This window comes from Canis lupus, chromosome 10 (assembly GCF_003254725.2).
Source record: "Canis lupus dingo isolate Sandy chromosome 10, ASM325472v2, whole genome shotgun sequence".
Classification (NCBI taxonomy): domain Eukaryota; kingdom Metazoa; phylum Chordata; class Mammalia; order Carnivora; family Canidae; genus Canis; species Canis lupus.
The window spans coordinates 50756217-50782863 of record NC_064252.1 but is presented as its reverse complement, the minus strand read 5'-3'; the positions used below and the strand labels follow the sequence as shown (position 1 = coordinate 50782863).

Below are 26647 nucleotides of genomic sequence, written 5' to 3'. Positions count from 1 at the left end.
AGTACCAATCAGGGTTACCTTAATCAGCCAGTGGCGTGTGTCTTGGGGTGGGCGGTGGGGCAGCAGTGGTGCACTGGAAGGCCTTCCTGGGAAGAAAAGACACAGTTTAAAGTCTTAACCAGTAAGTAGAAATTAGCCAGATGAAATGCAGCAAAGGAATGCGGGAGAGCCTTCTTGGCAGAAGGGACAGAAATAAAATTGGCAGAAATCAGTGAGTCATTAGATGGGGGCTGGATCAAAAAGAGAGGAATCTTACAGAGGGGCAGATAGTGGCTGCAAAGGCACAGGCAGAGCAGTAAAAATTGGGTTTTAATTAGATTTTTCTTCTCGCAACTCTGCTTTGGGGAATACCGCTCTTGTCCCGACCTATGTCATGGGCTTCTAACCTGGCACCAGTAAAGAGTAGCCCGGTAACTAATCTCACCCTCTGGGTTGGGCACTTGGGCAAGTTACCATCTAGCTTCCTCCTTGCTCTCCATCTCTGACATTTGTTCCTGATAGACATCTTTATTCAATGCATTTTGCTGCTTGTTTGGCTGGTGTTCCAGATTCCTAATGGCCGTTACATTAAACTTACCTTTATACTTATTGATCTTCCTTTGCTAGAAAGAATACACTTACTCAAAATAAGATCTTACTGTTTTTTTTTTTTAATGATTTCCAAAGAAATAGCCAAGAGCCAAGGGCTAAGAGCCAAGAAAGCCAATAATAATGATAATAGCTACAAAATGTACTTTTGTTGGTAGTCTCTTTAGTGTCTTAAGCTCTGCTTTCTCTCTTCCACAGTCTCTTGATTGTCATTTGAGGAATCTGCCTCTCCCCATGCAGCCCAGGTGCTTCCAGGGAAGCTGACCCACTGCCTGGTTAGTTGAAACCAACCATCACATTCCATCTTCCCATGCACGACTTTTGGTTCCAGGGCAGGCATGTGATTCAAGCAAGTGAATATCAGGATACTTGCGGGGCTGCTGGGACTAATTCATTTGCTCTAGATGTGGATGAGGGAACATGTACTTTTTGGAGCTGTTGTAGGTAACCATCTTGTGTTCATGAGAGTTGCTGATTTTAGGATAAAGCTGGTGATGCAGAAGGCAGAATGGAAAGATAGAAACAACCCTCAGTGACTAAAGACTTAAACAATCTTTAGTGACATAAATGAATCCAAAAAAGTCTACCCTATCTCTGGACTTTTCAATTTCATGAATATTCCCTTGGTTAAACCAGTTGTGCTTTTTTGGTACTTGCAACATAAAATATTCTATGCCATACAGTTATTATTTGTTGAGACCCTACTATGTGCTAGGCATTGCAATGTGTGTTCCACAGGCTAATTTTTACAACCATATTTTTCTTTTCTTTTTTTTTACAACTGTGGCAAAATACATATAAAATTTCCCATTTTAACCTTCTTTATGTGTACAATTCAGTGACACAATGTAATACAACCATTACCACTATCTACTTCCAATCATAATCATATTTTGAGGTGGGTGTTAATATCCTCATTTTTCCACAAAGGAAATTGATCCTCAAAAAGGTGCATTACCCAAATCAGACCACATTTAGTGGTATATTCAGGATGTAAACCAAAGCTGTGTGACTGCAAACCTAGTTTTTTTTCTATTTCATTACAGTGCCAGATTAAATTATCAAGCAAGGAAACAGGAAGTCTTGGTCAAATTATCAGCCCAGGGTCCAGATTAGAATCTTGGGAGGTGCACATCCAACAAACAGGATACATGGTAAGGTGATCAGAATCCAAATCATTAAAGGTTGGACACTAGAGGTAGAAATCAAGGGAATAAGGAAAACTATTTAGGTTCAAGAAGTAAGGTTTGAAAGGGATCTCATGAGTGGACACTTCAAAAATAATCTGGTTTGTATTTGCTCACCCAACCCTGGTTTGTAGGTGAAAAATTCTTGTCCTGCCCACTTATTTCTCAAAGGACTTTTGACCTGAAGACTAATAACAAACTATATTCTAAAACAAAAAATACCTTCAATTCTATGCATTCATTAAAATAAGTCACATAATAAAGTTGATCTATATCAAAAGGGAGACATCCTGTGGTGGGGCCTGGTTCTTTAAATGAGGTTTGTAATGACTGGAGAGCTCTATTACCTTCTTGTTAGGACAAGATGGATTCCAAGTAGAGTTTCCCTTAAAAAAAAAAAAAAAAATTACAAGCTTCTTTGCTAAAAGCTATCCACCTTTGATGAGTATCTCTTAATTGTTTACTTTTAAACTAAGGGTTTTTAACTAGGGTTATTAGAACTCAAGGGTGTTTAATCTGTTGATTCTGTTTATTTTCAAAAGTCTGACTCTTTTCATTTGTGATCCTAGGTAAGTAGTAGCTTGGAGGGTTTAACTTATACAAAAAGATCAGTTCCTTAATTTTCAATTTCCGTAAGTATAAATTTTTGCAGTGTCAGAGGCTCTCTTGAAGTGGGGGAAGGGAAGTTATGAGAATGGATTGGGTAACTCTCCATTGTTTTCACACCCCAAAACCTGGACCTGCACGCCAAGGCCTCTTCTCCAGTTGTGTAGTGAACAAAAATACTAACATTTTCTCAATAATTATTTCATATAAATTTAAGTGCTGACTTCAATGATTCACTGCATACTGAAAAGAAATATGACAGAGGCAGGAGTTTCATAAAGCCAAGGTCATTTGATACGGTTGATGCATGTATGAGGCTTATCACCCTTCTCCCTCTAAAGCAGCATTTAGGGAGTGAATGTCCATCATATGGGTAGGCAGACTGGCAATACAGGGTTTTGGAAAATAAAACAGAAAACTTATTTTTTTCTTTAAAAGAAACAGTTTGTGTGTGCTTTTAATGGACTTTATTTCTTTAGAGCAGTTTTAGGTTCACAGGAAAATTGAGCAGAAAGTAGGATATTTCTCATATGTCCCCTGCCATACACATGCATAACCTGCCCCACCAGAGTGGTGAGACATTTGTTACAATTGCTGAACCTATAATGATATAATCACCCAAAGTCCACAGTTTACATTAGGGTTCACTCTTGGTGTTATACATTCTATGGGTTTAGACAAATTGATAATGATATAGTATCACACAGAGTAGTTTTATTGTCCAAAAATGCTCCTCTGTGCTCTGCCTATCAAATCCTCCCTTCTCCTTAACCCCTGGCAACCATTGATCAGTAGTCTCCACAGTTTTGCCATTTCCTGAATGCCATATAGCTGGACTCATACAGTACATAGATTTTCCAGATTGGCTTTTTTCACTTAGTAATATGCATGTAAGTTTCCTTTATGTCTTTTCATGGGTTGATAGCTCATTTCTCTTTAGTGCTGAATAATATTCCATTATGTAGATGTTCATTCATCCATTCACCTACTGAAAGACATCTTGGTTGCTTCCAAGTTTTGGCAATTATGAATTAACCTGCTATAAACATCTGTGTGCAAATTTTGGTGTAGACATAGGTTTTCAATTCCTTTGGGTAAATACCAATGAGTGTGATTACTGCATCCTGTAGTAAGAGTAAGTTTCGTTTTGTAAGAAATCACCAAATTGTTTTCTGAAGTTACTGCACCATTTTGCACTCCCACCAGCAATATACAAGAGTTCTTGTTGCTCCTCACATCACCAGCATTTGGTGTGGTCAGCTTCTTGGATTTTGGCTGTTCTAATAGGTATGGAGTCAGTCTCCTTATCTTCACAATTTTTACCCTCATCCTCTCCACCCCCACCACTCCTTGTAATAACCTGTCTTTTCAAAAGGACTCATGGAATCTGAGGGCTGTGTAGTAGGTGGTACAAACAAAGCAACATTAGATAAATGATAGATAGGCTGAGAAAGGACTGGCTCGAGTCATATGGGAGCCCTGGGGAAAGGAATCATCTGGCACCCTTTCAAACCAATATTCTTTAAATAGCTGAGGGCAGAGAGAAATTCATTTTCTATTAATATAAAATGTATAGCTCTTTATAGTTAAAATAAAGAATTTATTACGTGTTGAATCTAACAATATTTCCACTTATTTGGAATTGTCTTTCAGTTCACATTTTTCATTCGTTTATAACTTGAACAGCAATAGTTACTCATCAAGCATCAAGGTAAATTACAACTACAGGATCTTGCTCAACATATATTTTTAAAAATATTTTTATATATATTTTTAATATACTTTTTTTGTTTTTTTCTAGCTTATATGTCACAAAAACAGTTCTAACTTTTCTGAAGTTCTTGTTCTTTTTTTCATTTTTCTTTTCGGAATTTCTGAGCTAGGCAACATCTTGTAAGACAAATTCATGGCTTTAAGATGTAGAAAATAACCATCTGTCCCACAAAACAGTGTTAAAAATTGGGAAATTGGGGGTAGAATTCCAAATTCAATTGCTATCCCTACCTCTTCTGCTGATCAACTTACCTAAGGGAACATGCAGACTTGGGTCTATGCCCCAATGAGCTTTTTATTAGTAAGCAGGCGAATGCCCAAACTCAAAGCTTGGATCAAGGCCAATAGAGACAGGGAGGTCTAAGTGAGATCTCTTGCCTTTCCAACCCCAAATCTATATCCTGTGACCCCCTCACCTATGCCAGAAGAAAGAAGAGTAGGAGTGAGGATAAGAACAAGACTTATAGAGAGGAGGTTATGAATAGCTGAGCACTAGTCCACCTTCCTGACCAGGTACCAGGATGAGCCTTGAGCCTTCTGCACCTTTGAAATGCAGGAACCCACCCAAATCTCTCACAAAGTCCCACAAATGTAGAAGCAACTGTGACTTTTGTAGCCAGCAGCATTTTGCAAACAAAATGATGTTCCTAAGACCCAGTGAACTGATGGCAGCAGACTGAGTTTTGGGGGGTAGGTGTGTGTGTGTGGGGGGGGGGGGCAGCATACGCAAGGGAAGCCAAGGACAAAGAACAATGTCTTGGTTTCCGCCTCGCAGGGATGCCTTCTAGAACAGGTTAGTTTTCCAACTGCTACATGTAAATTTAAATTCAGTTGCGAGAAACTTCCAAACAAGACATTAACTATGACACAGGATCCTTTTATAAGGACATAGATGACTTCCTATACATCTTCCTCCTTCTGCTCAAAAAAAATCTAACTTTTTCTATGGACTCCCCTTTCCCCCCAACCAATTGACCACAACTGACCGATGTGGTCTGATTGGTCTAAGAGTCATCCTCACCCTTGCCAGGCATTCATTCAAGAAGGGACAGAGAGGGCATCCAGGTGGCTCCAGCGGTTTAGTGCTGCCTTCACCCCCGGGGCCTGATCCTGGAGACCCGGCCCTGTAGGGCTCCCTGCATGGAGCCTGCCCCTCCCTCCGCCTGTGTCTGTGCCTCTCTGTGTGTGACTTTCATGAATAAATAAACAAAATCTTAAAAAAAAAAAAAAGAAAAGAAGGGACAGAGAGCCCAATTAGGTACAAAGAGATACCTAGGTTTTCAGTGGCAGCACCTCTGATGTCTAGATCACGCGCAAATCTTCTTTCTCTTGGTATCCTTCAAGTGTTTTGAGCTCTTCTATTTCTTCTATTTCCTTTAGGAGTCTGGTGTTTCTAGCCTGAAAGGCCAACATCAAATGGAGCCAGGTCTCTAACAAGTGAGTTTACTTCTCCACATGTGAACACAGCACCCCACATTTTGAATAGGTAATCCTGTAGTCCAATGCTTGTAGCCTTGCAGCTGATCTTCCCTGCATTTGTCCACTCCAGGCCCAAGACTTCTTAAACTTGATGACACAGCTGCTGCCCTGTTTCCTACTCTAGAAGTCCTTAGATCTATTGACCTTGCTGGCAAGATCCTGAAATGTATCTTAGCTGGATTATTACTCTCCACAGATTCCTGAATCTGAAGCTTCTATTGATGCTTCCAAAAGTGATAATCTCAGGATTGCAGAGGGGTCTAATACATCCTCTGACATGTGCTCCTCTCCAAAACCCCACTTCCTCCAGCTTTCAGATTCTTCAGTCCTTGAGTAACTTATACTACTTCGTGTATTAATTTCTGCCTTTTCTTTCTCTGCTCCTGTTCCATGTCTTTTTATCCTCCCTATTCCTTTCAAGGAGGCCCAAGTAAGTTTTAAAATTTTAACCTGTTACTTAAACACAGCCAATTCTTCCACTAACACAGATGAACCTCCAAGTGCTGTCTTTTCTTTTTCTTTATAGGCCTATGCATTCGTTTCCTCACCAATCCTTAGACTTTCACTTGAGAGGTTCCCATAGTGAAAAAAATGCCAGAGCATTCTGCATCTGCCATAAGATGCTCAGTTCAAATACTGCCTGAGCGGAGAAATCCCACAGGGAGGTCTCCCACCAACTCATGCCTGATCTTCACCTGCTGTTGGTCTGCCCAACTCTTCCCTTTGGTGTTATCTTGCATGTAACTTGTAAAAATATTTCTAGTAATATTCATTTTCTAGGCACGTTTCCTAGTGCCTAGACAACAAGTACCTTACTCACTTCCCTACATATAATGTTTGCGTAGTTTTTTTTTTCTCAAGATTTTATTTCTTGTTAAATAAATGGGGGGTAACAGGATAGAGGGAGAGGGAGGGAATCTCAAGCAGACTTCCTCCTCAGTGTGGAGCCCAATGAGGGGCTTGATCTCACAACCCCAAAATCACGACCTGAGCAGAAACCAAGAGTCAGATGCTTAACTGACTGTGCTACCCAGGCATCCCATCTCTGTGTAGTTTTGAAAGTCATCAAGTAAGGCCTGAAATAATACCAGCACCAATGGCAATAGCAACAGTGGCTGATAGTTTACTGAGCCCTGCACTATGCACCAAGCACCATTCTCAGCATACTATAGGTACTGATTTAGTTAGTCCTCACAACAATCCCATGAAATAAGGACTATTTCACCCCCATTTTAGAGATGCAGAAAACTAAGCCACAAAGAGGGTAAATTAATTTACCCAAATCCAGACGGCCAGTAAGTGGCAGGGCTCCCTGTTTGTCCTCCTCTCTGACATCTGCCCACATGTTGGTCACCTACCAGTTCTTCCATAATACACTTCTATCATTTGGCTTCATCTTCTCTCAATGCTTGGAAATTCGGTTCTGCTTTGAAAAAGCAACAATAAAGATTTACAACTGTCTATCACAGCCCACCCTAAATCTTGCACATTATTAATTTTTTAAAAGTGCTATGTCTCTATTATTCCACAGGGGAGGGTATTAAAGTTCAAATCTGTAACTCTTTAAAGATAACCTCTATTATAAGTATCATTGGATGGCATGCTTACCAGGTTTTCCCACATATACATTAAATTTAAATCCTTAGTTCCAAGTTAATTTTCACTGCCTAACTGATAAAAAATTATCTGAGCATGTGCTAAAGAATGAATTTCTGCAGCTTAGTGAGATAAGTCATTCATACTCTAACAAGGATATTTTAAACAGCTGGTTATTCCTTCAGGAAAACCATATTCAGATCAAACTAATTTCCTAAATGACATAAAAGGAGTGAGCAGCTCTGAGGTGTCTTATGTAACTGAGTGCTGATGGCTTGGGACTAGATGATGGAATGACAGAGGAAAGGGAGGCTGAAAAAAAAAAAGAAAGAGAGGCTGAATCTTTGACATGGTAAAAATTTCCATTAAAAAAAAAAATCACAGTAAATATCACCTGCCAGGTATTAAAATGATTACAGGGCTTATTTTTTTCCATACTCCTATTGTGATAGTTTTTTTTAACAAATAATTTTAAGTACATAACCTGTTAAGCACCAGTAATTAGTTGAGAAAAACAAACACAAATGTTCTTGAAGAGAGAGCAAACCCTGAGGGAATTTAGTCCTCTGAAATTATGCTAAGTGTATACTGCACTCGTTCTGGGAGACTCCCATCCCAAATAAAAAAGCCCCTTTATGTTTTTCTCCTGTTTTTTGTCACACATAATTTCTATAATAGCTAATTGACAGGATTATTTACTAACACAGGTGGATGTGGCAATGGATAACACTGTCTGGAATATTTGTGGAGTTTTTAATGGAAGAATTGAGCCTATAAGTACCTGTGAATGGAATGGGCACTGTACTGGCAGATGGTAACTTTGCCACTAAGTAGTTAGGGGATTTGGTTTTGTCACCTTACTTCTTTGAACTTTAGTTTCCCAGTCTGTCAAATACAGGAATGAGAATTAAATGATCTCCAAGGCCTATTCCTACAACTCCCAAGCTCCACAATTTTAAGATGGCTTTGAACATTTTCGCACAAAGAAGATTCTAATGTTTAATCCGGCAATATAGACTAAAAATATGTGGGAACGGCTGATATGGGGCTAGGATAATATTTTTTGTTATCTCCCGATAGATGTTCCATTACCGTTAAACTAGTTTCTCTCTTGCACTCCATCAGCCATCACGGCTCCAAGAAAGGGAGCAGAGCAGATGCCATCACAAGAATGAAGAGGATATGGCACATTAAGGAAAGCTCCTGACATTACAAGTAGGAAAATTCGTCTCCCGTAGCCCTGAGGGATGATGGAAAGGAGAGGAGTACAAGGAAGAGATAATCAGACCCAGTGTGCTTACCTTCCACCCGTTCTTAGGGTAGAAGCTACAATTGGAGGTATATAGGTGAAGGTATATAGTTCATATAGATTTGGGGAAATCCAAGGAAACCTGGGGATAGTGGTTTGCTTCCCTGAGCATTCCTGTGAAAGGCTGAATCCTATAGAAACTCCGCTGAGAGTTTGAAGGCATGTCCAATATGATGTAGGGAGAATAATGCGATGTTGGCAGAGGGAAATGGCTCAATAGAGAAGCCCAAAGCAAGGCTCCTGGCCTACATGTGGTCTTCAGGGACTCTAGAAGTTCCCGTATATATCAGGGAGAAAAGCGAGTGGCACTGTGAGAATCAACAGACCTGCAGAGACCTAGGGTCAGTCAGTACCCAGGTGCAGTAAATACGACTCATGTATGTACTCCAGTAAAGGAAACTGCATGGTATCTCAGAAAAATCCAGTAATGAACAATTTCGCCTCTGAGGCTCTCAGTCCTGCTTTCAGACCATGGCATCCACTCCATAGCAGTGGATAACACCAGGAGGGGCAAGCGTGGCTTCCCTGATGCCATGTCAGCCTTCCCATTCTTCAGGGCTGCTACCAACCCATTAGTCACTGTGTAAATTAGAAAAAGACACTTCCTCTCTCAAGACACTTTACTTTCACCTATCAGAAAATCGTCATAATATGCTGGTTTTGTTAGAACAAGGCATCTTACTGCCACAGGCCAGAGAGCTGTCCTAATAAACTCAAATATCTAGGATGCCAAAGATATGAAATCTATTCACCTTATACAGCAACCCTCAACCCCCATATATATCTTGGAATGAGAGGGAGGTGGGGAAATAAAATCTCAAAGACTCAACATTTATGTTAAGAGAGAGATAATGTGGAGACTCGAGAAGGTTAAACCTTATAAAAAATAAACAAGCTACATTTTCTTTGTACATATGACTTAGTGTAAGTAAATCTTCGCCTCTGCCGTGCCAAATTACAAATGCTTTATGCCTAAGAGTTTGCCTTTTCTTTTTAGTTTTGGTACTTCCCATAGCACCTTACATAGGAATGCAGATGGAACAGAAGGAACCGTGCTTGTTGAATGAAAAAATAAATTCTTGGAAAAGTCAGAATTATGGATCCACTTCTATGTATAATAGCGAGTAATTTTCTTCCACCCACTCCATTATTTACTTGAGCCAAAACTAAAATTTTACCCATTGGCACCTGGCTAACAACCATGAAAATCCGGAGTTCTTCAGTTGTTTTTTAACAGCCCCCTTCCTCAAATATTTTTGGATACTTAAGGAAACTTAGAGATCTAAGTTTCAACATTTTTAGGACCAGAGAGAGATCATCTCAAAATTACAGAATGTTTTTTAAAAATTGAAAACAGGATTATGTAATCCAAAATAAACTCATATTAAAAGGTGAGGAACCCTCATTCTCTATAAAGGTAATTTGCCTAGAGTCACAGAATCAAACCAGGGACTCAAACACCCAGCACAGTGCGGGATCCTCTCTCCTTGCCCTTCCCCCCTCCCCCCCCCCCCCAAGTACACACCTGTCCGCCTCTCAGCCTTACTTTATCATACTTTGTAACCTCTTTAATTACCCATCTCAAGCCTAGACAGCAATCGATCAAACTCAAATAAGAGAGAAGTCACCCAAAGGTCTGAAGACTGGAGAATCAGGTAAACTGTTTTGCCACCTACATAAAATGAAAAAACAAAAGGGAGAGCCGGAGCCAAGTGAGAAAGGGTACTTTTTCCGTCTTCACGACAAAAGCTAGGGAATAAAAAAAAAAAAAAAAAAAAAAAACCAAAAACAACAACAACAACAACAACAAAAAAACGCGTTTTCCTTGGGGACAGATTATGGTGAGGGGACCAGATACGGAAGATAATTCCTCTTGGGGGGGGGGTGTTTCTCTTCCTTTGAGTTTGTAGGATAAATAAATAAATAAATAAATAAATATAAAAACATTTAAAATCACATAAACAATCCTAACCTCAGCGCATTTATAATCCCTCCCTTTCCTCACAAATTATTTTCCTGATCGTTATTACATAGACCACGTTCCCAAGAAATAAGCCGACCCGAGGTCTAAGTGCCTGTTTACCGAAACCTTTCCAAGACTCGGGCGACTCTTGTCAGACTGCGATCAGGAAAGTAACTCCCAACTCGGGTTTCCAGCTGAAAGCCCGGGGAACCGGAGCTCCGGGGCTTGCAGATACCCTCAGCTGGGCTAAAGGGCAACGGACTCTCTAGCGCTCCCTACAGCTCACGCCGTGAACCTACCCACTGCCGAAAACGCCGAGTTACCCAGGATCGGCTCCCTGGCTCCACTTTTTTTTTTTTTTTCCTCTCTCTCTCTCTCTCTCTCTCTCTCTCTCTTCTGCTTAAAAAATCGGGTGAAGGTGGCGGTGGGGCGGAGGGGGGAGAACCGAAAAGGCGAACCGAAGGATTAATCACTTCTCCCCATTACATCAGCAGCCCCCGCCCTTCCCTCCGAGCACCTCCTCTCCGAGAACCGTCGCTACGCACTAGCGCTCTCGGCGCCCACCCCCCGCTCTATTATATGCCCTGATACCTCCCCATTATCACCCGCCCCACCACACTCCCTCTTCCCTCCTTCCCCCTCCTCGGCGAGGGAGGGAGGAAACCCGAGAGAGGAAACAGGGCGTTGAAGGAAGGGCCTGCGCCATAAGAGCGGGGGCCCCATTGGCCGGTGGCTGTACGGGCGCCCCCCATTGGCTGCCTGGCTGGAATCCCCGCCTCCCCGCGGCCCCGCCCCCTCGCCCCTCCCCCCGCCGCCCCGCGGCCCTCCCCCGCGCCCCCGGCCAGCCCCGCGGCGGGGAGGGACCCACTGGGCGAGTGGAGGCTCCGGCGGTGTCAATGGCTCCTCCTGCCACGGAGCAGCAGCAGAAGCAGCGGCGACGGGGTTGAGGAGGAGGAGGAGGAGGAGGAGGAGGAAAGGTTCCTTTAAGGAGGAGGAACGACGACGCCTCTTTTTCCCTCTATCTCCTCCCTTCACACTCATTTCCCCTTCGCCGAGGAGAGAAGGGGGGGAGGAGAGAGAAGAGGCCGAAGAAAGAGAGAAAAATTCCTCACAGAAATCTCTTTCAGGGGGTGTGGGGGGAGGAAGAGGAAAAAAAAGAGAGAGCCGGGCGCCCCCCGCTCCCTCCCTCCCTTCTCTCCCTCTCTTCTCCTCCTTCTCCCTTCCTCGCCCGCCCGCCCGCCCGCCCACTCCCCCCGCCGCCGGAGACGCCGCTCGGGAGTCGGCGGGCCCGGAGTCTGTCTCCTCACCCGCCGACGCCGCGCTTCGCCTCGGGATCCCCGGGCGGGCGGACGCCCTTTCTTTCTTCCCCTCGCTCTGCCCGTCTCCTGCCTCCGTCCCTCGCGGCCGCCCCGCCCGGCCGCCTCGGCCTTCCCCGTGCGTCAGGCCCGCCCGGCCGGCCGCGCTCGCTCTCGGTCTGTCTCCGCGGGCCTTTCTCTCCGCTCGGGGTCTCGCTCGCCCCCTCCGCCCTTCCCGTCTCCCCTTCCCCTCGCCCCCTTTCCTTCCTCCCCCCCCCCCACCCCCTGCTCCGGCCCGGAGCTCGCCGTGCGTGTGCGTGTGTGTGTGTGTGTGTCCCTCCGCCAACGCCGCCACCTCAGCCCGGCAAATGAACTCCGTCCGAGCCGCCAACCGGAGACCCAGGCGAGTGTCGCGGCCGCGCCCGGTGCAGCAACAGCAGCAGCAGCCCCCGCAGCAGCCGCCGCCGCAGCCGCCTCAGCAGCAGCCGCAGCAGCCTCCGCCGCCGCCGCAGCAGCAGCAGCAGCAGCCTCCGCCGCCGCCACCGCCGCCTCCGCCGCTGCCTCAGGAGCGGAACAACGCCGGCGAGCGGGGTAAGGCCGCGCTCACTCCCCGCCGCCCGCCGGCTCGGGCGCCGGCCGGCCGGGCCCCGCGGGGAGGGAGGCCTGTGCGCCCCCCGGGGGTGGGAGACGGCGGCCGAGCGGAGGCGGGTCCCCCGGTGCCGCAGTGTCAGCCCGGCCCGGGCCCCGGCCGCGGCCCCGAGCCCGGCCCCGGCCCCGGCCCCGGCCCCGGCCCCGGCCGGCAGGAAAAGCCGCGGCTTCCCCACCCGCCCGGGCTCTCGCTCAGGCCGCGCTTTGTTTGGTTGCGGGGGCTCGGCACCCTCTACCCCCACCCATCCCTTGGCTTCTCGCCTGGCTCACGGACCCCGCAGGAGTCTGTCGGTGGCTGGGGCGGGGGAGGCAGAGGGTGGGATTTCCCCCTTCTCTGCTGCCTTCCACGGTTTGCCTCCCCCTTCATAACAGAAGGTGTGTGTGTGTGGGGGGGGGGACAACTGGGAGTGATCGGGCGGTGGGGCTGGCTGGGGAACTTGTTTTTCCCCCTTTTCTCTGTTTAGCCTCCCCCTTCCTGTGGAGGAGGGGGAAGGGGGGGGAATCCGAGTGGTCTGTGGTGTTGGCCGGGGAACTTGTTTCCCCCACCCCCCTCCCTGGTCACGGGGTAGGGGGAGCCGCGACTCCTCTCCCAACCCCACAGTGTTTGCTGCGCAGTTTGGCTTTAGTTACAGAACCCCTGGGAAAGGACCCGTTAAATCGAGACCTTTAAATAAATAAATATAGGACCCATCGGCCATTTCCAGCCCCCTCCCTCGCGTGCAGTGCAGTTACCCTTCCGCCCTCCCGACCACCCCTCTCGCCCGTCCTCCCCCCAGCGAACCCCTGCGCCGCTGCGCCAGCCCCTCCGTCTCCCGGTGGGGTCTGAACGCCCCTTGCTGGGAACCGGCCCCTAGGGAGAGAGTGAGTGTGTGCCGTGTCCAAGGCCTAGCGAAATGTGTCATTTGGACCCAACTGTGCAGCTCTGTCTGGTAACCACCATTGTCTGAGGGCTGAGGCTCCGGGGGGTTGGATTCTTGGTTTAGCAAAAATAATGTTCAGTTCTACTTTGACGATGTGGTTATTTGGGGGAGGTTTATGAGGTAGAGTGTTGCACCTCGGTCTCCAGACGTAACTATTCTCTTTATTAATTAGCTGCTCTCCGCGGGGGTGGAGGTCAGTACCATATTTATGTGTACGATTGTTGTTTTAAGGAGGAGGGGAATTGTTAGGAGACATTTTGCGTGTTTTCGTTGGCGGATTAAGGTTAATTTTACATGCGTTGGTTGTCACACCTCCTTTGATCAAGGGGATTGAGATTAAATGCCTTTTAAAAATCATACATTCTTTCCTTAAAATCTGTTTCAGTGTTGTACTTGATAAAAATACTTAAATGAAAGAGAGAGATGATAATCTGAAAAATAGTTCAAAGGGTTTTCACTAGTCACTGTTACCGATAGTCCTTGAGTCCTTTGCTATATGTTGCTGGAAAGAATGTGATGTTTCAAGCCAGTTAGAAGTCTTGTGTAACATTATTGGCAATTGTGTTTTAATGATTCTTTGATACATTTACCTTTTTTTTTTTTTAATAAATTGAAAATATTTAGTTTCATCATTTCCTTTCACATTTGCATATCAGGGTTTTCCTGTGTTCCATTCAAGTAACACTTAAGACTACTTCCACTCTATGTTGTATAAAAATTTTTTGAGAAAACAGTGACACTAGATTGAAATCCTAGCGTAGTAAGGATTCGTTTGCTAGAAGTAAAGTAAGCGTTTTCAAGATGTACTGATTTGTTCAGACCATTAGGGCTGAGTCAAATCTGTTTGGCCAAACTTAATTTAGTCTCATTGTGTATTTTAAAATATTTATTCTGAATCTTCTTTTCACAATGTGTGTGATTTCAAACTTAGTTGAAGTGCTTTTATCTTGGGTGCTTTTCTTCATTTGTGTGAATTATCAGTTACTAAAGTCTGTTTCCTTTTGAAGTAAATTGACTTGGTTGTTGGCATTGGCATGGCAGAGTGTCAGTTTTCTTTTCATTCATGTGTATAAGCTGACTGACAAAGATGTTCATGAAATCAAGATTTCAATATGTACCTAACCAGATAGTAAATCAGATGCAGTGTAGAATCGCTCCTTTGCTGCAGCTGGGAGAAACTCTTCTGGAGATTCTATGTTGGCACAGAGGGGAAAAGAACTTACTGATTAGCCTTCAGGGAAATGCTGTGGGTCTTTTAGAGGGCAAATAAATGGCTTTAAAATAAACATTAAGATAAATTAAAAGACTAATAAAGTTTTTGCCAGCTTCATGTAAAATATGTAATTCTTCAAAAAATTGGCAATTTGATTACTTTTTTAAAAAGGTACAGTTTACATAATGATCAGAAGTTAGCCAAAAGGAAAACTCTTTATTTTAAAAGTTTTATGGAGCATACAAAGTGTCACTATTTCTCATTTGGGTGGGAGAGGTTTTGTTGTTTGTTTAAGGATATGCTGGGTTTCATAACTTTGACAAGGTAATTAAGGAACTACAGCTAACACGTGTGTTTTACTTTTTTTTTTTTTTTTTAACTAACTCTTAATGGATATGTAACACTTGCATTAGAGTTTGGATAGAGTTACATAATAGTGGGTCAGACAGCTTTCCTGGTCAGGAATTGAAGTCTCAATTTTTTTTAAGACAAGTTAATTCAGTCTTATATTTCATATAAAGGATGGACTTTTGCCTTTGTAGTGGTAATAGAATAGTTACAAGATTTTTCAAGCAAAAATTTTGTCAGCTGATTTTTAGTTGCTTATTCACCCACAAAGTAATTGATCTAAAAACTTCCTTGATATGTCCTTAAACACACACACACACACACACACACACACACACACACTTCCTTGCATATGCAATAGCCAATATTTGAAGTAGAGAGAAACAGTCTTAAAGAGTGAATTCTTAAGAAGACTTTTTAGAGCCTTCCATGGGGGAGAATAACTTATGACCCACATAGGGAAATAATTGCCTTGGGTGTTTCAAAGAATGCTGTTTTCACTCATGTTATCTGAAATGGCCTACTGTCTTAAGATGCAATACTAATCATTATGTGTTTTGGTCTTTTAGTGTAAGTTCCAGAGTTTAGGATTTCACATATCACTTTAAACTACTAGAAAATAATTTGTGTTCCACATATATAAGTGGAACATTTGTGTTCCACAAATAATTTGTGCTCACAAAATAATTTGTGTTATTTTGTTTTGATCATATATTTCAGGTTCAATGAATCTGAAAGTAGTATGGGGTTAGATTTTTTATTTTTACTTTTAAAAATCCTAAAAGGATTTAGCTTTTGCAACTTGTTCTGTTAAATATATCTTAATACCTCTTTGGTAGTCTTTTTCTAGAAGAAGTAGGAGAGCTTAGGAGCCTGCAGAAGTGCTATGTATGCTGAGCACTTTTAGCTTGTAGTTAAAATTGATTACTTTGAATAGGTAATAAGTGCACATAATTAAAAATTCTGGAGTTTCTTGTCTACACTGCCTCACATACCAAATTCTCCTACTGGAATCAATCACTATTATTAGTTTCTCATTTATTATGTTTTAATAAAAGATGAAATTTGACAACTGAAAATCTTGATGTGAAAGTTTTTGAAAATAGATGTAATCTTTTTCTGGTTGGAAAATTCATAAGATTCTTTTGAAGTGCTGAAATTTTAACTATGTAATAATTCATAGTTAAATATAATGAATACAGGGCAGTCCCAGGGGCTTAGAGGTTTAGCGCCGCCTTCAACCCAGGGCATGATCCTGGAGACCTGGGATCGAGTCCCACATCAGGCTCCCTGCATGGAGCCTGCTTCTCCCTCTGCCTGTGTCTCTGCCTCTCTTTCTCTCTCTGTCTCTCATGAATAAATAAAATATTTAAAAATATATATAATGGATACAATATATTAATAGGTATTGCTATTAATTTCTAGTCTGAAATAATCATATAGAGTGAAAAAATCATCAGTCTTTTAAATTTCGTATTTGTGGGATAAAAATCTCACCTATGATCCTGGAATTACAGGATTTTGTTTTAACTAAACTTGTTGAAGTAATTGAATACATATAGTAGTACATGAAATATTCCTGATGGAGCTACATATTTATAATATGCAGCAGCCTGGAAACTCTTTAGTGTTCTAGTCATGCATGCTAATCATACTTTCTGTGGGCTTATTCTAGCTCATGATACTTTACCTTCAGGTTCTTCAGAATAAGGAACTTAGAGAATACAAGAATAAGGAACTTCTGCAACCTTTTTTGATAGAAGAGTTCTGGACAAGGGACATGATTTTTCCTGTTTTAGGAATTAAGTACTGTGGGACACTATTCTCCATTCTGGTAGCTAAACCTTCAAAATATTTATATCCATTAAAGGAGAGATGCCACCCAGTTTGTGTGTGTGTGTGTGTATGTGTATGGGATGGGGTGGAGGATAGCCTGTTTTTTCAAAGCTTACAGATTATTTAAGGGCTAGAAATGAGATAGTGACAATGCCAGTGTTAACTTTGTGCTGATGAGGTCTATGGGTTGTCACTATACTGCTTTTCTCTTTCTTTACTGGAAGTTCTGGCAAACCCAAGGACAGGCCATCCAGCTTGGAGACCTACCAGGTAAGGCAAGAATCACCAGTAGATCCTGACCTGTTAAGACCCCTGGACTTCTGTTTGGCAGAATTCAAGGCTAATATTTTCTCGGGTCCCCCCTGCCCCTCTCACGCCCTCTGTTTGTCTTAATTTTGAAGCTAAACAATCTGTAATAGTAAGTTATTTCAGCTTGAGGTTTCTTATTGTCCCCCAGTTTATTCCCAGCTAATAAGTTACTTTTATTTTGTGTCTATCTTGTCCCACTGGTCTCTGAAGGGTTATTTTGTTTTAGACTACCAGTTTAATCAGCCCTTTGCATTGCATTCTCAACTTCCAGAGAATTCCAGTTTATGTGAGGTTGCTAACAGGGTACCCCCAAATTGCAGTTATTACCCTTTGAAAATAAAATTATAAAGCAAAATAGAGAGTTGAGACAGTTGAACAGTATGATAGAGCTCAGGGATACAGATACTTAAATGGGGGTTCTAATCCTTGCTATACCATCAACAGGCTTTTTGACATGGGGCAAGCAGTATAAACTCCTGGAGTCTTACTTCATTATCTTTAAAATGAGGATGATGATAATACTTGCTTTATGGAATAATTCTTGCCGAGAGATTTAAGTATCTAGCACTTGTGAATGGCAGTTTTTAAAAATAATAAGGAATGCAATCAGTTGTATATAAAACTAAACCCGAGAGATAAAATATGTATGAGTTTCGTTAGTTTCCAGCATACCCCAAAATGCAATCTAGGGGGCACCTGGGTGGCTTAGGGCATGATCTCCGGGGTTCTGAGATTGAGTCCTGCTTTGGGCTCCCCGCAGGGAGCCTGCTTCTCCCTCTGCCTATGTCTCTGCCTCTTTCTGTCTCTCATGAATAAATAAATAAAATCTTTAAAAAACAAAACAAAAAATAAAAATGCAATGTAGGTGACTTCATATGGCCTTAGAAAGACTGATTTATAAGTCATTAATTTTATACCTAACGAATTGAAATACTCTTTAAAGGGGAGGAATGAGGAAACAGAAAAAATAAGTATTTGGAATAATATAATAAACATAGGTCTCTGTTTCTCTTATGTACTAGAGTCTATGCCAGACACTTGCTTATATACTATCTCGTTTAACCCTCTTAACAATTCTGTAAGGTGGACATTAATCAGCAGTGAATATTCATAGCAAACAGAGAAGAATTTCAAAATTGATTTATATCGCTGAGTCTTCCCATAAACAAGAGATAACAAAATGCATTTGGCAGAGTATCTCCATCCCATTTGAGGGAGGGAATAACCTAGCTCTTGAAGCACATCTGTCCCCTATCTTATCCCCTCTATTTTATTGAAGGCTGGGACAGTAGTCTGATGCCATTGATTGTTAAACATCTGCTTTCACATTTCCTAAGTAACCTTCTGATCATAATTTTACCTCTAATGTAGATTTGTCTCCAGAAGAGATTGCACTGATTGGCCAGCATGTTTTTCCAGCTTGTTGAGATCACTAAGCACTCATTGTACAAAGAGGGGTAGATTTCCCTTGAATAACTCGTAAGTTATGAATAAAAGGTGTTAAGTCATTTTAGCTCATGGTTATAGACTAGACTATTTCAGGAAGGAAAAATGTTAAATAAATTACACTTCAATGGTAATTTTGACAGGTTTGTGAACTAAATATCCTTTTGATACCATAGCTTGATGTCTTTAGATATACAGCCTGAGTTTTTTTAAAATAGATGTTAGGTTAATATAAGAAATGTGTATAAACTTAATCCTTAGGAAATAGAGAAATGAAACCAACTAACTTCCCTTACGTAATTTAATTTAAAGAGATATCAGAAATATTTACTTTGAAATGAATACATTGTGGGTTTTTTTTTAAATCCCAGATAAGATAGTATATTAAAACAAATGTAAATTTTGTAGGTTAGTTGCTTACTCTCCCCAATTTCTAATGATCCAGTTGTTAAATGTTTAGCCTGTCTAATGAATGGAAAATTGTGTGACCATGTTCAAAAAGGAGAAAAAATGATTAAATACTGATCTCTCAACTGGTGGCTAAAACTTTAAAAATATTATGGAGGGATGCCTGGGTGGCTCAGGTTGAATTTATGCCTTCGGCTTAGGTCATGATCCTGGGGTGCCCGGATTGAGTCCCGCATCAGGCCCCTGCATGGAGCCTGCTTCTCCCTCTGCCTGTGTCTCTGCCTCTTTCTATCTGAATAAATAAAATCTTAACTAAAAAAAAAAAAAAAACATTATGGAATACTTCTGCATCTCATGAGAGAAGAGGTACCATTCATCTTTCTTATGAAGAGAGCCTACTTTTCTGTTTTCTGAAAGCTTTGAAATTGAGTATAGAAATGGAGTAATAACCTGTGCTTTACAGTTATTTTTCTGGGGGGCACAAGGGTGGCTCAGATAGTTATGTGTCTGCCTTTGCCTTGGGTCATGATATTGGGGTCCTGGGATTGAGCCCCATGTCAGGTTCCCAGCTCAGCATGGAGTCTGCTTCTCCCTCTCCCTCTCCTGCTGGTTGTGCTTGTGTGTGCCTGCTCGCTCTCTCTCGCTCGCTTGCTCTCTCTCAAATGAATAAATAAAATCTTTAAAAAAATTATTTTTCTGGTAACAGTGAAAATCTTAGCTTCACTGTTTTCTTCTAGTGTGCAACAAATTCATTTTCCAAATGGTTGAGTTAGGTTGTGTCATATTCTTTTACTATTGAAAGTTTTTCCTCAAAGTGGAATTAACTGACTAGTATAGGGGTTCAGTCTTTGGTATTTCTTTAGTACCATGTATTGATAACGGACTTAAATCAGTTTAGCCTTTGCTGGTTTGCATTATTTCTTGACTTAAGTGTAGTTATAAGAATTCTTTTTTACACTCAAGTATTGATTTTGTATCTTACATCCACAGTGTCTAACATAGTATGTATAAGACCATGTGGCTTTATGAGAATCTGTCACTTAGGAGGAAGCAAGTGGGGAAGAGGAAGAACATACAGCTCTTTTTTATTCACCTGTTATATTTTGAGTTGGCCAGGGTTGGTATATATATGTCACTAGTGTTTGTTTCTTCCCACATAATCATACATACTTGGGGGAAAAAAACAGGCTAAGGAAATTAGAAGTAATGTAGAATTTAACAATTGGAAAGTAGAAATCCTTCCAGGTGTGTGTATCATGACAGAGATAAAGGATCAAAGAAGAAGTGTTTGAAAGAAATGGAGCGGGTGAAGACCTTCTGTTTTGAAATTGAGTGTTATTGGCAAAGTGATTGCATGGTAAAAGAAATTATGGAACCCTTCATTTTCCTATGTTAAAAGTAGCCACAGAACTAATTTGTGTGTAACAAAACACACAACTAGTTGAAGTATGTTTGCATTTTTAAGAAACTGATCACTTAGTCAAATTTTGGTATTTTAGACCCAGTAAAAGAGATAGAAAATAAGTGATTTGAACAAAGACCTTTTGGCTAGGAATGCTTCCTCAGAGACAAAATAACCATGTAGGGGAGGAAGAGGGTAGAAGAATCTTGCAAGAATTGCTTACCTTACACATTTATTGTTTTTCCTAATCTACTTCTGACCCTAAAACTTTTCTTAAAAGACTAATTTTGGGAGGGGACGGAGAGAAGAAAAAGAATTTGAGGGTGTAGGAGTGGCAGTATGTGTGGGTCATTTAAATTAAATTAGTAGTGGTCATTTGAATTAGAAACAATCTATATAGGGGATCCCTGGGTGGTTTCAGTGGTTTGGCACCTGCCTTTGGCCCAGGGCACGATCCTGGAGTCCCGGATCGAGTCCTGCGTCAGGCTACTGGCATGGAGCCTGCTTCTCCCTCTGCCTGTGTCTCTGCCTCTCTCTCTCTCTCTCTCTCTCTCTGTGTGTCTCTCATGAATAAATACATAAAATCTTTTAAAAAGTCTACATATAATTATATGTACATATATATAACCATATATAAATTGTGAAAATAATTTTATTAGGTTTTTTAATCTAAGATTTTAATTAAAGTATACAAGTGCACAAATCATTGGTGTATAGCTTGATGACTTTACACAGAGTAAACACATCTGAGTAGCCAGTAATACCTAGAAATAAACACTACCAGCATCCCAGAAGTGGTATTCATCGCATTCCAGCCTTCCTCCCCCACCATGCCCCACCCACCCCCAGGCCTTCCCAGTCATTATGTACAACCCTATCTTTCTAACTGCTTGGATTAGTTTTGTCTGTTGAACTTTATATAAATGTAATCACCCAGTATGTATTCCTATGTGTCTGACTTCTTTCAATCATTGTTTGTTTCATCCATGTTGTTTCTTATAGCATTAATTTGTTCATCCTTGTTGCTGTATAATATACATTGTGTGAATATACTACAATTTATTCATTGTACGATTAATAGACATAGAGTTTTCATCTTTGGCTGTCAGGAAGAGTGCTGCTATGAGCATTTTATGTATATCTTGATGAATACATGTACACATTCCTGATAAGTTGTATACCTCAACATTATACTGTTAGTTATCTTTTCCCAGAGGCAGAGCTTACATTTACACTGAAGGTAAAAATAGTTTTAGGAAAGATATGAATATGACCTCTCATAATGTTGCTAAAACAATTGATTTTATTTCAGATATTAATGTTTTTCGTGTTTTGGGATGACTGTTGTAGCATCCTTTTTTTTAAATTTTTTTTTTTAATTTTTATTTATTTATGATAGTCACAGAGAGAGAAAGAGAGAGAGGCAGAGACATAGGCAGAGGGAGAAGCAGGCTCCATGCACCGGGAGCCTGATGTGGGATTCGATCCCGGGTCTCCAGGATCACGCCCTGGGCCAAAGGCAGGCGCCAAACCGCTGCGCCACCCAGGGATCCCTGTTGTAGCATCCTTTAACAGTCCAGTGTTAGGAAGTTTACACATCAACTTTATATACTGTAATTTTCCCCAAAGGTTGTAAGTTGGGTTATTTTGAGGAGGAGGGGAATCTTTTTTTAATTTTAGGAATTTTCAAAAATGCTGTGGACTTTACTATGTGATGCTAAGCTTTCATTCCACAAATTATTTCTTTCTGCTATTGCCATAAATAATTTTGTTTCTCTATTTCAGTTTGGAATACTGTTTCTTACTATTTTAAGCTTATCCTTTTAACTCCTTTGAAAATACTTTGCTTTTATTTGGTTGTTTCATTTTATTTTTTTCTGCATATCTTAGTTATAAATATAAACATAAAAGTATAAAACTTGGGATCCCTGGGTGGCGCAGCAGTTTAGCGCCTGACTTTAACCCAGGGTGTGATCCTGGAGTCCTGGGATTGAGTCCCACATCAGGCTCCCTGCATGGAGCCTGCTTCTCCCTCTGCCAGTGTCTCTGCCTCTCTCTCTCTCTCTGTCTCTCATGAATAAATAAAATCTTAAAAAAAAAAAAAGTATAAAACTTTCATAGAAAAATTAGGGTACATTTTGTTCTTAGGTTATTTTTCTAGTTCTTGGCCAGATCTAGCAGTTCCTGACAGAAAAAGAAGGTGTAAAAGGGCCCCTGCCAGCGTCATTGAGAAGTTCTTCCTCAACTGAAAGCTTGTGCTGAAGTGCTAGCTAGTTATTGGCTTTTTTTAAAAAAAATTTTTTTTTTTATTATTTATTTATGATAGGCACACAGTGAGAGAGAGAGGCAGAGACACAGGCAGAGGGAGAAGCAGGCTCCATGCACCGGGAGCCCGACGTGGGATTCGATCCTGGGTCTCCAAGATCGCGCCCTGGGCCAAAGGCAGGCGCCAAACCGCTGCGCCACCCAGGGATCCCTAGTTATTGGCTTTATAAGCTTTACTCCCCACCATACAAATATCCTGAGAATGACAGGCTGTCGGTGACTGAGATGGACCTTTGTTTTCAAGGAACCATTTGCTTGAAACTGATGATATGGTAGCCTAGGATACTAAAAAGACTAAGATCTTAGTATTTGGTGTCTGCTCTTTCAGCACTTCCCAGTTCAGTGTTAGTGCTAACAGTTCTTTCTTGTCCATAAGCAGTGTGGAGGAGACTGCCACCTACCTTCTTTACTTTTTTCTTCTTCCTTCCTTCCTTCCTTCCTTCCTTCCTTCCTTCCTTCCTTCCTTCCTTCCTTCCTTCCTTCCGCCCCCCCACCCCCAACATAGCCATATTGAGTAAATGTTCCTGTTAAGTTTGGGGAGAAGGAGCCTGAGCTTTTTCATCAAAGGGCCTTTTTTTTTTTTTTTTTTTTTTTTTTTTAAGAAATTTATAACTGTAGGAAACAAACTGAGACTTGCTGGAGGGAAGGTGGGTGGGGGAATGGGGTAATTGGGTGATGGGCATTAAGGAGAGCATTTGATGTAATGAGCACTGGGTGTTACATGCATCTGATGAATCACTAAATTCTACCCTGAAATTAATTATACACCATATGTTAACTAACTTGAAATTAATTAAACCAAAAATAAATTAAAAAACAACAACAACAAATAAAAGTGGCTTTTTTTTTTTTCTAGAATGGTTTCTTAATCCCATTTCTAAAGTAGGGGATTTTGAATAAGGTAATTATGAGATGCTCTAAAACTTTCTGTATCATTTAAATTACCAGTATAAATCATTGAGGTCTGAACTTTTTTTTTTTTTTTTTAATTTTAAAACATTTTATTATTCATGAGAGACACACAGAGAGAGGTAGAGACACAGGCACAGAGAGAAGCAGGCTCCCTGCAGGGAGCCCGATGTGGGGTTTGATCCCAGGACTCCAGGATCATGGCCTGGGCCAAAGGCAGGCATTCAACCGCTGAGCCACCAAGGTGTCTAACTTTGTTAGATATTACTATGCAGACATGGTTCTTGTTTTGTGGAACTTATAGTTGAGTTAGAGACTAAATTTAAATAACACTCAAAATTAAAATGAATTGCAAATAAGCATGTTGATATTGTTTTCATTGTCTTCTGATAGATATTTTTAATATTATATGTGAACACATACATACACCACACCGGAGTTTTGTTTGTAACCTTATCTGTCCACTGTTTCCAACTTGAGTCTGTTGGAGAATTTTGTATGAGTTGCAATTAAGATGAAAGTTTGTTAGGACTCCCTGCTGTCTGATACATGTTCTACCCTTTAATTATTTATTAAATTACTTTTGTGCCACAATTAGAAAGTTGTTGCAGGGGATGCGTGGCTGGTTCAGTTGGTAGAGCATCCAGCTCTTGATCTCAGAGTTGTGAGTTCGAGCCCCATTTTGGGTGTTGAGCCTACTTTAAAAAAAAAGTTGTTGCAGCCCATGGTGCCTGGGTGGCTCAGTTGGTTATGATCTTAGGGTCCTGGGATCGAGCCCTACATCAGCCTCTTTCCTCATTGAGGAGCTTGCTTCTTCCTCTCTTTGCTGCTCCCCCTGCTTGTGTGTACACACACGCTGTCTCTCTCTCTTTCAAATAAATAAAATCTTAAAAAGAAAAAAGTTATTGCTGCCCAAAGTTTAAGCTAAGTTATGGCATGCTTATGTAAATGATTAAGAAAGAAATGTGCCTAGTGAAGGAAATTGCCTGCAGAATTGGGGTCATCTTGTTTTCATGATGTTTTCCTTCATTAGATTCATTGTTTTGCCCTTATATCCAGAAATTGAAGGTAGACGGGTTTAAATTAGATTATATGTTGCCAGAATCTAAGATCTTCCATTGCAGAGATAAAACAACACTTTTAAGTTTCTTGATAGCATCTGTAGTCTAACATACAAGTAGTTGTAACTCTCAGGGTCCCTTTATGGATTTTTTTTTTCTGATGCTGTCTTAGTTTCTACTGCAACATCTCAGAGGGAACCTGTCTTCTGAGTCATTTGATTTGAGAACCTCTTAGCTGAAATCTTTAATGGTGAAAAACTAAGCTGAGACATATGGGTATAGTGAGCTTATCCAGGGTTGTAAAGTCTGGTTTTAGAGGCCTAGAAAAATGACGTATACCAATCATGGTATAGAGAACACACATTCTGAAATTGGGAATATGCACTCTTGGTTTTGTAAAGTGTCTGAACATTTTTGGTGAAATGTTAGCAGTATTGTCTTGGAATGGTGGAGGTGAGGTGATTTTTGTTTCTTTTTCTACATTTCTTTTTTTTTTTTTTTAATACTATATATGGAGTCTGGAAGGAAGGAGGTTTGTATTTTTTTTTTTTTTAAGATTTTAATAGCAGTGATTGTGATGTGAACTTAGAGTAGTTGGTTTGATATAGTCCTTGCATAGGTCATTTTAAACTTGAATAAAATCTTAAAATTTTACATTTCTCAGTGCTCTATGTTTTAAGTGCTTATTAATTTATGGACATTTATAGTTTTTGTATCCACAGCAGCTTGAGGATAATAATTGCTTATATCATTTATAGGAGATGAGGATAACTGAGGATAAGAAAGTCAGAATTCAGAATTAAAAACAAATTTGTTATTTGAGACTTTGAGTCACTGATACTGTCTTTCTAGGGTAAGTTGTGACTGTAGATTATGTAAATACAAATAGGTGTTAGCAGTATTTTAATTACATGCCTGGCTGAGTGATGAAAATCTAGTGTGCAAACATACTGGATATTAGAAAGAAAAAGCAAAACTTAATACTGGGTACAAAAGGTGGCTATTTATTTTGTACCTTTGTGGTATGTATGGACTCATGTGTATTTGATAATTTTATGTGAAGGATGTTTTCTTCTCATAAAACTGGAATTAGCCCTGGAAGAATAAGATGACTGTCAATTTATTAATTTGAAACAGATTGCTAAGGGGAATTGTTTCACCATTATCAGTTAAAAAAAGAAGAAACCTTCCCTTTCTAAGATACTATATTCTTAGAAGTTTTGAATTATGGGACCTTATGTGTTTGAGAATAAATAAGAACCTGCAGAGGCTTTCAAAAAATTTGGGCCTTGGCAGCCTAAAATTAATTAGTTTGGAATTAACTCATCTCACATTTGACCAGTCTTCTGATCATCTTCTAGACTTCTTGTAAACTTTAACCAAGAGAAAACATTTTCTTTTTAGAAAATATACTTAAGGGCAGCCTGGGTGGCTCAGCGGTTTAGCGCCGCCTTCAACCCAGGGTGTGATCCTGGAGACCCGGCATTGGGATCGAGTCCCACGTCAGGCTCCCTTGCGAGGAGCCTGCTACTCCCTCTGCCTGTATCTCTGCCTCTTTCTCTCTCTGTGTCTCTCATGAATAAATAAATAAAATCTTAAATATATATATATATATATTTAAAAACCTTCATTGAAAGAGGTGAACTGTTTTGTTTTTAGAAGTAGAAGTCACTAGGGGTGCCAGGGTGGCACAGTAAGTTAACCATCAGAATTTTGATTTCAGCTCAGGTCTGATCTCTGGGTCGTGAGATCAAGCCCCACATCAGGCTCTGCGCTGGAGGCCTGCCTGCCTCTCCCTCCCTTCCTCCCTTTTCCTCTCCCTCCACACCCTTTCTCTGCCTTCCCCCTGCTCTCTCAAATCTTTACACAAAGGGGGAGGAGAAGGCTACTTGTATGATTCAGGGCAAATCAGTCATTAAGTGTAGATTCTAGATAGTAATCAACATAGTTTTATGAAGAGCTGGTTACAGATGAATTTACAATATTTTCCCAAAACCGTGACTTTTGGTAGCTGAAGAAGGAATGA

General features: G+C 41.1%; 1 protein-coding gene and 1 long non-coding RNA gene across 12 annotated transcripts in view; one reads left to right on the top strand and one right to left on the bottom strand.

The window, feature by feature from the left end:
- LOC125756003 (uncharacterized) overlaps positions 1-11050 on the bottom strand; it is a 71318-nt gene extending 60268 nt beyond the window's left edge. For 6 of the 9 annotated variants that reach the window (XR_007413790.1, XR_007413792.1, XR_007413785.1 and 3 more), the window contains exons 1-5: positions 10115-10794; positions 8322-8469; positions 6912-7056; positions 5427-5552; positions 19-86 (exon numbers count right to left, since the gene is read on the bottom strand). This is a non-coding gene — a long non-coding RNA (uncharacterized LOC125756003). The other 3 variants (XR_007413786.1, XR_007413787.1, XR_007413784.1) reach the window with 3 other exon arrangements.
- A 307-nt stretch (positions 11051-11357) lies between these two features.
- The window catches only part of FBXO11 (F-box protein 11), an 88080-nt gene continuing 72790 nt past the window's right edge, over positions 11358-26647 (top strand). Inside the window, exon 1 of one of the 3 annotated variants that reach the window (XM_049115876.1) lies at positions 11358-12387. In XM_049115876.1, coding sequence (XP_048971833.1) covers positions 12165-12387 — 223 coding nt within the window. In that variant the 5' untranslated portion in view covers positions 11358-12164. Of the gene's footprint in view, positions 12388-12575; positions 12820-26647 lie in introns of those variants that run through there. The other 2 variants (XM_025466227.3, XM_049115877.1) reach the window with 2 other exon arrangements.